Below are 13,810 nucleotides of genomic sequence, written 5' to 3'. Positions count from 1 at the left end.
TTCATTCAACACATGCTTAATAAAGAGCACTTGTATGTATTGATATAAGATGAGCAATACAAAGACTTTGTAAGGGGCTTCCCTGGTGGCGCAGTGGTTGAGAGTCCACTTGCCGATGCAGGGGACACGGGTTCGTGCCCCGGTCCGGGAAGATCCCACATGCCGCGGAGCGGCTGGGCCCGTGAGCCATGGCTGCTGAGCCTGTGCGTCCGGAGCCTGTGCTCCACAACGGGAGAGGCCACAACAGTGAGAGGTCCAAGTACCCCAAAAAAAAAAAAAAAAAAAAGACTTTGTAAGAGCTTTTTCTTCTTATATATCTCTTTCCCTGAAAATTATAGGCTCCTGGAAGAGAAACACATCTTATTTTTCACACAGGTTACAACAACACTCAGCACAGAGCCACACACATTAGCAGCCCTGAAAAAACACCAGTCATATAGATCAATAAAGAGAGGTGCCTGCCAGACAAGAGGGGGATGGGGCTACCGGGGTCAGCCCTTCATCTTCATCTTAATAAGTGCTTGAAAAATCTGGATCCCATCTTTCTCAGATCAAGTCATTAGATACTCCTGTGCAAACACACACACAAAATTTAAATAGATTGCAGACCATGAAATTAAGAAAGCAATTCCTCCATAATATGTGAAGTTACCCATTGGGAGGTGAGGCACAGGTTGCTGGAAATCCCTTAAAGGCGAGTAAATGGGGTATAAATGAGTTATAAGTGGTGATACTTTACTGAACTAGTTCCTTTCGTAAAATCAATGATCCACATGTATAAACTTCGGATGTTAAATCTCATCGCCTTGGGAAGGCAGGTGTGTAATCCTCTGCACCCTGACCCCATGCACATCATTACTTTGGTTTTTAACCTCAGAGCAGGTTTTTAAGGCCCTGGTTATTGTTTGTACTTCCGCACAAGATCCTCTTCCAGGCTATGAGGCTCAGATGATTTCACAGTCACCTCATGCAAGAGTTATCAAGGTAAGCAGTGGCAGTGTGCTCTTCTTTTAATCAGAAACAGCCAATGGACAACTCTCCATTGTCTTCCTTTAGCATCACTCTTTAATAATTTTTAAAACCTATTTGGGGGCTTCCCTCGTGGCACAGTGGTTAAGAATCCGCCTGCCAATGCAGGAGACACGGGCTCGAGCCGTGGTCTGGGAAGATCCCACGTGCCGAGGCGCAACTAAGCCCGTTTGCCACAACTACTGAGCCTGTGCTCTAGAGCCTGCAAGCCACAACTACTGAAACCCACACACCTAGAGCCCGTGCTCCGCAACAAGAGAAGCCACCGCAATGAAAAGTCCATGCACTGCAAAGAAGAGTAGCCCTGGCTTGCAGCCACTAGAGAAAGCCCGCGCACAGCTACAAAGACCCAACACAGCCAAAAATAAATAAATTTATTTAAAAAAAAAAATATTCAGTATTGATAAGCTTTCTTCCCCAGGGTTCCTACTGTTGCTTTTCATCTTAATAACAATCTATAATAACAACATGAGTAACCAATGTTTATGCTGCTTTAGAGTTTACAAAGTATCTCCACTCACAATGTGTCTTTATATTATGATTTGATTCAACAGCAATCCTATGAGATTAATATCATTCCCTCCATTTTGCAGATGAGGAAACTGAGGTCCAGAGAGGTTAAGTGACTTGCCCAAGGTCACATGGCTACTAATACTTGGTGGAGCCAGGACAAAAAATCAGATCTTCTGACTTCAATATTGTGTATTCCCTCTGTGGAAAATTGTGGATTTTCACTTTTTCCTATGGTTTTCTCTTTTGAGTCATAGGTGATCTTTATCAACTATTCAGTTCATGATTGATGTTTTCGTTGGATAACGTCAGTGTGCCAACGTCCAGACAGGTTTATCTTTGGCAATGGTTCTTTTTCTCTCTTAAGTGTTACTTGAAAATCTTGTGTTTACCTTCAAGTAATGCATTGCTTGTTATCGTGGCATTTAATGGATATGTTCAAATTCTGTTGCCCCACTTCATTAGCCCTTTGACCTTAAGCAAGTTGACTAAATTCTCTGAGCCTCAGTCTTTACATATGTAAAATACAGATAATATCTAAATCATGAGGTTTGCTGTGAGGATTAATCATAAAACTCATAATTATCAATAATATACATTAATTAGAGTGGAACTTGAATAATGTGGTTCCACTTGATCTGTGCGGTTTGCACTGCATGGCTCCATTTATATGTGGATTTTTTTCACTAAATATGTATTACACAGTCTGCAGTAGGTTGAATCCAAGGATGCAGAACCACAGATATGGAGGGCCAACTATCATTATTATATTTTTTTAAAACAGTATTATATGCAAAATAACTATATATTATTATATGCAAATTTTCGACTACATGGAAGGTTGAAGTCCCTAACCCCTGAGCTGTTCAAAGATCAACTGTATTTATAATGTTCCTGGCACTGTTCTAAAAAGCTTCTCAGCAATAACTTATTTAATTTTAGCTACTAATATTAGCCCCATATTACAGACCTGAGACACAGAGATGTTGTGTGACTTGCCTGAGGTCACACAGCACATGAGGGTTGACTCCATGCACTCCTGTTCCAAAGGGCACACTCCTAACTGCCATGTCCTAACGTCTCATTTTTAGACTCAATGAGGTGAAATAATGTTTATGATGTCTCCAGTGTACTGTCAGGCATATAGGAGAAACTTAACAAATGGTAATTATTGTTTTTATATTTAGCCTCTGAAAATCTTTTCAAAAGAGGTCACATCTATGTAAAGGTCAATATCACTCATGTCACCTCCTATTTCAAGATTTTTTTTAACTGAGAAATTAGAAAAACCACTCAGGAGTACACTTAAAATACCTCCCATTCCCATTCAATATGACTTAACACCTGAACTTTTTTTTATATAAATTTATTTATTTATCTGTTTTTATTTTTGGCTGTGTTGGGTCTTCATTGCTGTGCCCGGGCTTTCTCTATTTGGGGCGAGGGGTGCTACACTTCCTTGTGGTGTGCGGGCTTCTCATTGTCGTGGCTTCTCTTGTTGCAGAGCACGGGCTCTAGAGTGCAGGCTCAGTAGTTGTGGCGCACAGGCCCAGCTGCTCCGCGGCACGTGGGATCCTCCCGGACCAGGGCACACACCCGTGTCCCCTGCATTGGCACGCAGATTCTTTTTTTTTTCTTTTTTTTGCGGTCCGCGGGCCTCTCACTGTTGTGGCCTCTCCCGTTGCGGAGCACAGGCTCCGGACGCGCAGGCTCAGCAGCCATGGCTCACGGGCCCAGCCGCTTGGTGGCATGTGGGATCCTCCCGGACCAGGGCACACACCCGTGTCCCCTGCAGGTGGACTCTCAACCACTGCGCCACCAGGGAAGCCCCAACACCTGAATTTTAAAGTGGCAGAGCATATAGGTATATAAAAGGCAGGGGTAGTGAACAATTATTGTGGCACTACTACGTGTGATCTATGCTAGGTCCTTTCATATGTGTCACCTAACTTAATCCCCACAAATAGCAGAGGAGGGATTGTAATGTCCAATTTACAGATAAGAAACTGAAACTCATTAGATGTATTAGTATAATTAGTGATGAATCTAATAAGTAAAGAGTCTGAAGGCACACAGCTTGTAACCATGATTTTTTCCACCACACCCAACTTTGGAGCAAAGCTTAATATTGAGTCTCTGCTTCCCTCCTTGGTTCAGGTATTACGCAGAAAACTCCACGGGGCGGTGCGAGAGCTGCAGCAGGAGCTGCAAGGCCTGCAGTGGCCCGCGACCCACGGACTGCCTGTCCTGTGATCCATTCTTCTTTCTGCTCCACTCCAAGGGACAGTGTCATCGTACCTGCCCAGAGCATTACTACGCAGAGCAAAGCACACGGACATGTGAGAGATGCCACCCAACCTGCGACAAATGCAAAGGTGAGGGCCATCTATCATTTCGCATGTGTGAATGGAAAAATGCAAAGTGTTTTTTCCTGCTTTGTCCCTCTCTCCTTTCATCACCTTTGGAGGGTCTTCTTGCTTGCCAACCTCATAGCCAGTCCTCTCCAGCATCAGCACCCTCTGTTCTCTTTCAGCTTCTGCACATCTGCCCTCTAACCCTAATTGATCCTGCACCACACTGCTGCCTCTTCAGATCCTTCCCATCCTTCAGGGCCCAGATACAGGCATCGTCCCCTACAGCAAGTGTTTTCCACCTACTGTCTTCTTTCTCTACCTGTTGAACTTGGAACATGCCAAGCAAAATTTATTTTCATTATTTCAACAACTACTTAAGATTTTGGCCTAAAACTGTCCCAAGCTCCATTCTTATTTTCCAGACACCTACTCGTCTGTCCCAGAGATTCTTAAAATCAACATGTCCCAGAGTAAACACAATCTGAGTTTCCTCTGATATTCACTCTTTCTGTTAATAGACCCACTGTCCAACCAATTGCCCAGATCTGATACCTTGAAGTTATCTTCCCTTTGCCTCCTATCCAATGCACAAAGGTAAACTTCAAGGTCTGTTGATTCTCTCTTCTAAACGTTTCTCTGCTCAGATCTCTTTCTCCATTCTCACTATTCTCATTCTTCACTCTCAGCATCTCTTAGCTGACTTTCTGAAATAGCATGTCACCCCAACTCTGGTCTTGCTACCCCACCCCCAGGTCATCATGTACAGTAATGCCATAGCAATCTTTCTAAAATTCAAATTTGCTCATTTTTCTCCATAGCTTGACATAGAATGGTAATTATGGTGAATTCCTCTCACCATTTAAGAAAGAAATACCTCCTACAACGTTTTTATTCTTAAAACTTATTAGACTAATATTGATACCTGGTAGGGTACCTTCCTGTTATCCTTTTCAAAATTGTCTTGGTTATTCCTAGCTCTTTTTCCAAGTAAATTTTATTATTTTCAAAGTAAATGTTATCACATTTCATTTTTAAAAATCCCTTGGATATTAACTGACATTGCATTAAAACTCATCTTTACAGTCAGTCCTGAGTCATCACATTTATGAACATGGTATATCTCTCCAATCTATACATTCATTTTTTTTCCTTGATAAACTTTCAATAAATGTTTTCTGTTTTTGAAAAGTGATTAAATTCTTTCCCCGGTCAGTCCTTTTAGCTTATGGTCTCAACTCTCCTTCCATGTACTTCAGAACCTAGAACCACCCAGAACCACTCAGCAGCCACCAAATAGGTGATGCTCTTTCATGCCTACATGACTATTGTCCATGCATTTCCTCTTCCTGGAGAACAACTCTATTAACTCTCAACTTAAAGACCCAGTTTGAATATCATCTTCTCCGTGAAGCTTTTCTTAGTCTTCCCAGAAATCTTCTTCCTTCTTCTTGATTCTATAATAAAGTTTTATCATAGCTATTTTTATTCAATACATTACATTTTAATTAAACGTCCAGCTCTCTTGCTGATGAGACCCTCAAGGCAAGAATTGGACCACATTCATTTCGTCAATAAAGACTTTAAAAAATGGTCCACACCAAAAAATCTTTTAAAAAATAAAAAAATAAAAATTCAGTCCACCTATTATTTTAGTTTTTTAACTTAAATGACTTATTTTTAAGATTTCTAATGGTTTGTTTTTCATATCCATCTATTTTTGTTTCATATCTTCCTGTTTGTGCTTCAGGTTTTTTTTGAGAGGATATTTTTGTCTTCATTTACTTTTTAAACATCTTAAATATGCTAATTTTTTTAAAAAAATATTTATTTATGGCTGTGTTGGGTCTTCGTTTGTGCGTGGGCTTTCTCTAGTTGCGGCGAGCAGGGGCCACTCTTCATCACGGTGCACGGGCCTCTCACTGTCGCGGCCTCTCTCGTTGCAGAGCACAAGCTCCAGACACGCAGGCTCAGTAGTTGTGGCTCGCGGGCCTAGTTGCTCCGCAAAATATGCTAATTTTTAAGTTTGTCAAACTTTTCTACGAAATTAATATTATCTGAAGTAAATTCATGTTAATTCTTGATTGTGTTTATCTTCTCTTTTAGCAATCTTTTTTCTACATGCTTTGAAATTTTGGTCTTGAGCTCATTTTGAATGGAAGACTTTGCTTTTGGTTTTCACTCCCTTTCTCTCTCCCTTCATCCTTATTCCTCACAGTCTGCTACTTTTTCAGCTCATGCTACCTCATGTCCCACCCTGAAACTCAGTATAGAAACATGATGTTCCAATATTCCTGGAGGCGATATTGATGTCACTGCAGATCTCATCAGCAATCCAGCTGGCAGCCCAGGAGAGTTCCTGGTCAAGAGGTGATGTCTATGAGGGCAGAGAGTCCCACCCTGACTCCTGTTTTAAGCTCTAAACATGGATTTTGGTGCAGGTCTTATATGAAACACTTTTAGTTCCTATTATGGTAGAAAAATTGAACTCAAGCCACGATTGCCTACAGTCAGGCCCAGAGCCAAGCACATGGGTGGCTTGAATCTGATTGCTATTTTGCATTTATATTCCCTTTCTGGTCCAAAGAGATTCCATCCTACTTTTGAGCCGACCTATCTCTTTTTTTGGTTCTCTCTGTTAATATTTATTCTCTCATTTCAGTGTGTTTGGAATGAAGGGGTTATGTCAGAACCTGAATTCACATGATTTTTTTATGTATACAGGAAATCTCTGTACCTCTCTCTCTCTTTCAATTTTGTTGCAAACCAAAAAAAGCTCCAAAAATAAATAAAGTCTTTAAAAAAAAATAAAGCTCATCAATACACTCTCCCTGAGATTGTATTCCAGGGATGATTGGGCATATCTGGGTGAATCTTAAAGCCATTCTGAGTGTTTGTGCCTCCTCCTCCTGTATTTGACTTGAACCCCAAATGTTCCTGGTTAATGATTTCTATCTTTGTTGTTCATTTCTTCTGTCATCCTTTCTTCACCTACCACACATGTCCTTTGCTGGTTAGTGAATCTTTGTGCTGCCTTCTGATTTTGCAATATATAGATTACAAAATTTGGGGACAGGTTTTCTCCTGGGTTATAAACTAGGTAAAAAAATATAGGATGAGTTCCTTCCTTCTTAAAATATTAGCTGTCATACTGAGAAATGAGGATGCATGAAGGATACAGGGAAACTTTCCCAACCTAAATAAGTAATTCACCAACTAGATTGTATTTCCTTCACATTTGACTGCCCAATAATATTAGGGTGTTAAAAAATACTTTAAAGAACTAAGGGGGCTGGGGGAGGGCAGCATACTAATGACCAACATGTATCTTTTATGCAGCTGGTTCCTTCATAATTAGCTCATTCCTTGCCTTCACACATTTAACTTTTTATTTATCATCCACACAAAATTGCTTTAAATAAAAATCCAGGCTGGTTAACCAAAGCCTCCTAACTCTCCCGAGCTGCCTCTCTCTTCCGGTGTGGAATGACACCATGGACAGACCCCCCAGGGGTGGCTCTGCATGGCTGAATTCATCCCGTGGGGGTCATTCTAAGGGAGAGCAGATGGTGAGCTGTTCCAAATTTTATGGAAAAGCCAAAGCTGTCTTTATAGGTGCCAAGTTTCCTGCAGATCCTTGGAAGCAATGATAAATGTAAGATGTTAAACTTGAAAAAAAAAAAAAAATAGAAAACATTCTGGAAATAAGCCAACTACCTTTTGCAAAAGACACGGAATACCCTAAGTATGCAGATTTTGCAATACATCAATGTAGGCGATGTAAATGGAGTCCTGATTTGTCACCCAGAGGTGGCTTGTAGTGCCTCTGGGGATTGCCCAGGATCTAGGCCGAATTGCTGCTGGCCTTCTGGAAGATGTAACCAAACTTAAGACACAAATTTTGTGACCTAACCTTTTTACTCCCTTTCATTTCTCTTTTAATTTTTCCTACCTTTAATTTCTCTTCATAAAGAAAAAAAAAATCCCACACTTCTATATTTTAAAATCGGAGTAAGACATTTAAGCTGTATTTCAGAAAACTACAGGGAGAAAAGCAAAGAAGTAGGGGAAGATTGATTCTTTCTTCAGAGACCAAAATTGTGTTCCAGAACATGTAGGAAATTCTGTATGAAGTTGGACATAAGATAAAAATAGAATGGCTTTGAATTGATACCACTATAGGCAGCGCCCAATCTAAGAGGAAGTTGGGTAATAAAGGTTTATTATCTGAGCTGTTGTTCAGAACTCAGAATTCATTCTTCCATAGAAACATTATAAATGATTGAGCTCACAGATCAGACAAGAAAAGTGGATTTAAATCCAGAGTGAATGTAAGAACAGGACTCACGGTTCTAGTTCAACTTCAACTAACTACACTTTACAATATTTTTCTGATGGAAAGGCCTATATATCAAGTTCCAACTCACAATATCAGGCATATTCCATGCCCCCTCTATCTCCCTGCTCCTGCCTCTCTGTCTAATTCAATGAACTAGAGCTCAGGTCTCCTGTCCCCAAACTCTCTCCAGAAGTTTTCCCTTGATATCTGCACAGAAAGAAATACTTGGGTCAGTCATTCTTGGAGTCTCTGAATTAGGAGAGAAGGGTATTACCTCCACAGGAAACAGTCTGTCTGTTCACACCTCCTCTACTTGGTTCACGTATGAGGGCAGATAGTATGATCAAAGAGCACTGCACTGTCAGTCAATAAACCTGAATTTGACTCTTGAGTCAACCATTCCCTATGAAACCTTGAATGAGTGACTTCACATGTCTGGGCATTTGTTTACCTTTATTTAAAAATTAAATAAATAGGATGTCAAATTTCTGAGAAGAGAGTTTACAGCTTTCAAGAGAATTTCAAAGGAATCTATCATGACAATCCCCAAAATTAAGAACTACTGGACAGGGCTTCCCTGGTGGCACAGTGGTTAAGAATCCGCCTGCCAATGCAGGGGACACGGGTCCGAGCCCTGCTCCAGGAAGATCCCACATGCCGCGGAGCAACTAAGCCCGTGCACCACAACTACTGAGCTTGCACTCTATAGCCCGCAAGCCACAACTACTGAACCCGTGTGCCACAACTACTGAAGCCCGTGCACCTAGAGCCCATGCTCTGCAACAAGAGAAGCCACCACAATGAGGAGGCCACACACCACAACAAAGAGTAGCCCCCGCTCGCCGCAACTAGAAAAAGCCTGCACGCAGCAGCGAAGACCCAATGCAGCCAATAAGTAAATAAATAATAACTACTGGACAAAATGATCTGGTAAATTCTTTTAGCCCTAGCATTCTAAATTCCAAGTCTGGTGTTGTTTCTCAACTAGTTAACTGCCCATTCATAATTTACTCATCGAGTTTTGGGACCCTCCAAATCATCCTCATCCTCTCTACTAGTTAAACAATAAACAGAATGATAAATAAAGCTTTTACAAACTTTCTACATGATTTCTCATTCTCTGAAAATCTTTCCTTTTGCTGTAATAAAAAATCTGTCATCTCCAAACCCTCATTTCCAAATTGAGAGTTTACATTGATTAGACTAATTGGATAATTTCTAGGTCTTTACTTGGTATCTCATAGACTTTTTTTCTTTTTTTCCATATCCTCAATCAATTCACTCTTCTCCTTCAATTTACTTGACATGTTCTTTGCTCCTAAGTGTTTTGGGTCCAAGACAGAGATTGAAATCTAAGGTCAGTTTCACAACTTACAATCATTTTTTCCTTTCAGGAAAAGGAGCATTGACTTGTTTATCCTGTGTGTGGAGTTACCACCTGGTGGGAGGAATCTGCGCCTCTGACTGTCTCGTGGGAGAGTACAGAGTGGGAGAGGTACAGAGCTGGGCGTGGGGTGTCTTCCACCATTTCTACAGAGGGACATGAGCTAGTTTCTGCATGTCATTTTGGGCAAAGTCAAAAAAGTCATAAAATCCCTACACTCACTATAGTTCAGGTTTAATATTTTAAAATCTACCATTTGTACTGTGGAATAATGGTGCTACCCACCTGTAGCCTTAATGTCAATCAAAAGAACTGAGAAGACCTGAGATAAATAATGGGGAAGTTATTTAATGAGGACCGCGATATATAGCTCATGACCTTAGAAGTTTCAGGTCTACATAGGAATATTTTGTCAGAAATAAGATATATCTTCTCTCCTCCCCCTCTGCTGGCTAACCTGAAATGTCTGAATAATGTCAGAACTACATAACCAATGTTGGTCTTTCATCTCCTCCACCCCTTCGAATATATTAAGAGTGGTATATTCTGTTTCCTGACCTAGAAACCATGGATTTTCTGAGTCCACTAACTTCTTGATTGTGTTTCCAAACTTTAGAAACTAAGTAAATCTCTCCATGGTAAAACTCACAAGTCCCAGCATATTCACATACGCTATTCTCTTTAAGTTCTGACAAGGCCTCTCATTACACTTTGGAGAAACTGAGAATCCAAGGGGTTAAATACGGTAATTTGATAAAGATCGTGCGAATAGTAAGGAACAAAGTTGGGATTAAACACAGGGGTTCTGACTCCTAACCCAGGATTTGATGAGATCTCAGCTGAGAAATCACCTTATCAGCACCTGAAACTCGCCAAGGTGCTCAACAACGGCAATTTCCATTCCTTCTTTTTCTGTTGTACCAGCCTTCCAAAGTGCAGAAGTGAAATGGGAAGGTATCTTCCCTCATCTACGTTTTCAGCACCAGTGAAATGGAACAACTTGTTGGGAGGGAAGCTACTTTCTCACCTTCAACAATCTTCCCACTGAGATTTCACCGCTTTAGCTAACAGTCACAATTTATATTATTCTGGGGCAGAGACACGAGAACCTAATAATCACAGAGGCAGAGCAGGTCACGCAAGTGAGTGAAGAGTGTTGGGTCAAAGAAAACCCCAGTGCAAACTTGACCATAGGTGGCAAGGGCTGGGTATTGTATCAAATAGGAGAGCACACAAAGGGGGCCACTGCCACTCAGCTCTGTCTGTGTTGTGGGAGTGGTGAATTCAATGTTGATAAATCTTCCAGTTTTTAAAGAGATACTCAGCACTGATTTACATGTGAAATATCCCAATTTTGAAATGTAGGCAATGAATTCAAATTTTTTTAAACTGAGAAGGCCAGTTGAGTACGGACCAGACAAAACTTGTCCTTGACCAGGTACAGCACATGGCTGTCAGTTTGTAACCTGAGCTATTCTAGAAGCTTGTTCTCTCACTATGATTACCAGCAGATCTCAGAGGAAAGGCTCAGCAATGGTTCCATCCAAGTGCAAACAGCTGGTTCTGTCTTTCACCCAGAACAGTAAAAATGGACCCAGAACAAATCACCTTTCTGCTATCCCCAACCTGCCTCCTCCCCTTATCCATAGGAGAGGGAACTCCCATTTGGGAACTCCGGTGCCTTTTTAATGTCTCCACACTCCAAAGGAACCTGATTGTTCTTAACAGGGGGAGAAATTTAACTGTGAAAAATGCCATGAGAGCTGCATAGAATGCAAAGGGCCTGGCACCAAGAACTGCACTGTGTGTCCTGCCAACCTGGTGTTGCACATGGATGACAGCCGCTGCCTGCGCTGCTGCAACACCTCCGATCCCACCGATACCCAGGAGTGCTGTGACTGCCATGACACCACAGGTGAGGGGAGAGGAAGGGCAGCCTGCGGAGCCAGAGGAAGCGCATGTCCTCAGGGTGCTGATGGAAACACGGGGGAGAGAGGGATGGGAAGCTTCAGAGGATCAATAGAGCAACCTTTATTTAATGATTCTTTTCTCTTTTTTTGCGGTATGCGGGCCTCTCACCGTTGCGGCCTCTCCCGTTGCGGAGCACAGGCTCCGGACGCGCAGGCTCAGCGGCCATGGCTCATGGGCCCAGCCGCTCCGCGGCATGTGGGATCTTGCCGGACCGGGGCACGAACCCATGTCCCATGCATCGGCAGGCGGACTCTCAACCACTGCGCCACCAGGGAAGCCCAATGATTCTATTTTTAATTTATTTTTTTAATTGAAGTATAGTTGATTTACAATGTTGTGTTAGTTTCTGGTGTACAGCAAAGTGATTCAGTTTTGCATATATATACATATTCTTTTCCATTATGGTTTATTACAGGATAGAGCAACCTTTTTATTGAGTGCCTGCTGTGTGCCCACTGTACCTGAAACGTTCTGTCCATCATCTCATATAAGTTGATATTAATCCCATTTTACAAATGAGGAGACTCTGGCTCAAAGGGTTTGATTAGCATGCCCAAGTCCATACCAATGTTAACAGACTCATCTGGAATCAGAATATGGGTCATTTGGACTCAAAGCCAGCATTCTCTCCACTGCTGTCCTGCCTCCCAGATTCAAGCTCAAGCAGGTCTATAGTTTCATCTTTATAAATTTACTTTATGGGCTTCCCTGGTGGCGCAGTGGTTGAGAGTCCGCCTGCCGATGCAGGGGACACGGGTTCGTGCCCCGGTCCGGGAAGATCCCACATGCTGCGGAGAGGCTGGGCCTGTGAGCCATGGCCGCTGAGCCTGCGCGTCCGGAGCCTGTGCTCCGCAACGGGAGAGGCCACAACAGTGAAGAGGCCCGCGTACCGCAAAAAATAAATAAATAAATAAATTTACTTTATTCCTTTTAAAAAAAATCTTTCCTCCTGGGAGAAAAGGAAAAGAGTTGCCTATCAAGGAAGCTGATGCCAATATTATCTTGATTCCATCGAAAAATCATCCTGTGGAAGGCAGCCCAAATCCAGGGCTCCCATTAAAGACTTAAGGCATTTTAGAAATGAACTTTCATTGAAGGCTAAGAGGAAACAAAACCCCTTTTACCAATTCCGAGTCCCCCAACTGTCTCCCACCCCCAATCCATTCATACGGGTACTTGGTTCTCATTGGCCACAAGCTTAGAAAGATCCCAAATGGAGTGATTTCTTCTAAAAAGAAAAAGATAAATTCTTAAAACCTATTCTCTAGTGTAAAAGCAGATCATTTCCTTGGAGTTCAGCTACATCATGGCCTGACAAAAAGAGACATTTTATTTATGGGAGCCTGTCCATTTTTAAGAAAAGTGTATCCCAGACCCATAACTGCTACTAGCCTTTTCTGTTTTATTTTTGATCAGCCTTTTCAACTAACTTTTAAATAGCATCTTTCCAAAAACTAATTGTTTCCTTCTTTCAGCTTTCCCACCCCCACGAGCAGCTGGTTTTCCCAGCTCTTCATACACATCCACCTTCAGGGTCTGATTGCCTAATATCCATGCTGTGTCAGCTAAGAATAAGAACCTTCATTACATTGATGGCTTGAAATGAAACCAGAAGTGTGTACATGTTGGGTGCAGAGTTTCTGCAAGCCTTTTCCAGCTAAGAACAATTTAGTCAGCTCTCCTGGGCTTTCTGTGGCTCTTGAAGACCTACCTGGGGCAACTCTACTGAAGACCAAATACTCTTATTACCTGCTCATTCATTACTAAGACACTCTGATCCTTCAAAGAACCCATATCACAGAGGCTGACTCTGACTCTGTGGACCTAAGACTGGAGAGCAGTAAGACATGATTGCATATGGCACCCTGGTAATTGAAACGACCTCGAAAAGTCTTTTATTGATTCTCCTGCCTCAGGCAGTATTTATCGCAAAGTACCACACACGGGTTGCTTATCCTTCCCTCTGGTGCTTTCATATTTCCCCCAGGGAAAAATTCTGTGCTGATATGTTAATGACAAAAGTAGTAATGATGGTGCTGTTACTTTAAGAGATGAAATTCTGCTTGATGGGCAAAATCCCATGAGGATGAAAGTTAGGATAAAATAGAAAACTCGTTTATCACTAGCGAAAAGAGAAAGAAAACACATACTGGTGATGAATCAGACCTAACTGGCCAATATATTATAAAAGAAAATAATTAACCCTAAAATAATTGGCAACAGTAT

General features: G+C 41.8%; 1 protein-coding gene across 1 annotated transcript in view; it reads left to right on the top strand.

The window, feature by feature from the left end:
• The window catches only part of PCSK5 (proprotein convertase subtilisin/kexin type 5), a 442,496-nt gene that overhangs the window by 424,157 nt on the left and 4,529 nt on the right, over positions 1-13,810 (top strand). Inside the window, exons 34-36 of the mRNA XM_024738976.1 lie at positions 3,697-3,914; positions 9,624-9,724; positions 11,342-11,528. Coding sequence (XP_024594744.1) covers positions 3,697-3,914; positions 9,624-9,724; positions 11,342-11,528 — 506 coding nt within the window. The remainder of the gene's footprint in view (positions 1-3,696; positions 3,915-9,623; positions 9,725-11,341; positions 11,529-13,810) is intronic.

This window comes from Neophocaena asiaeorientalis, unplaced genomic scaffold (assembly GCF_003031525.2).
Source record: "Neophocaena asiaeorientalis asiaeorientalis breed wild unplaced genomic scaffold, Neophocaena_asiaeorientalis_V1.1 scaffold249, whole genome shotgun sequence".
Taxonomy (NCBI): Eukaryota; Metazoa; Chordata; class Mammalia; order Artiodactyla; family Phocoenidae; genus Neophocaena; species Neophocaena asiaeorientalis.
The sequence above is the reverse complement of the archived record's forward strand: the minus strand, read 5'-3'. Positions and strand labels throughout refer to the sequence as shown.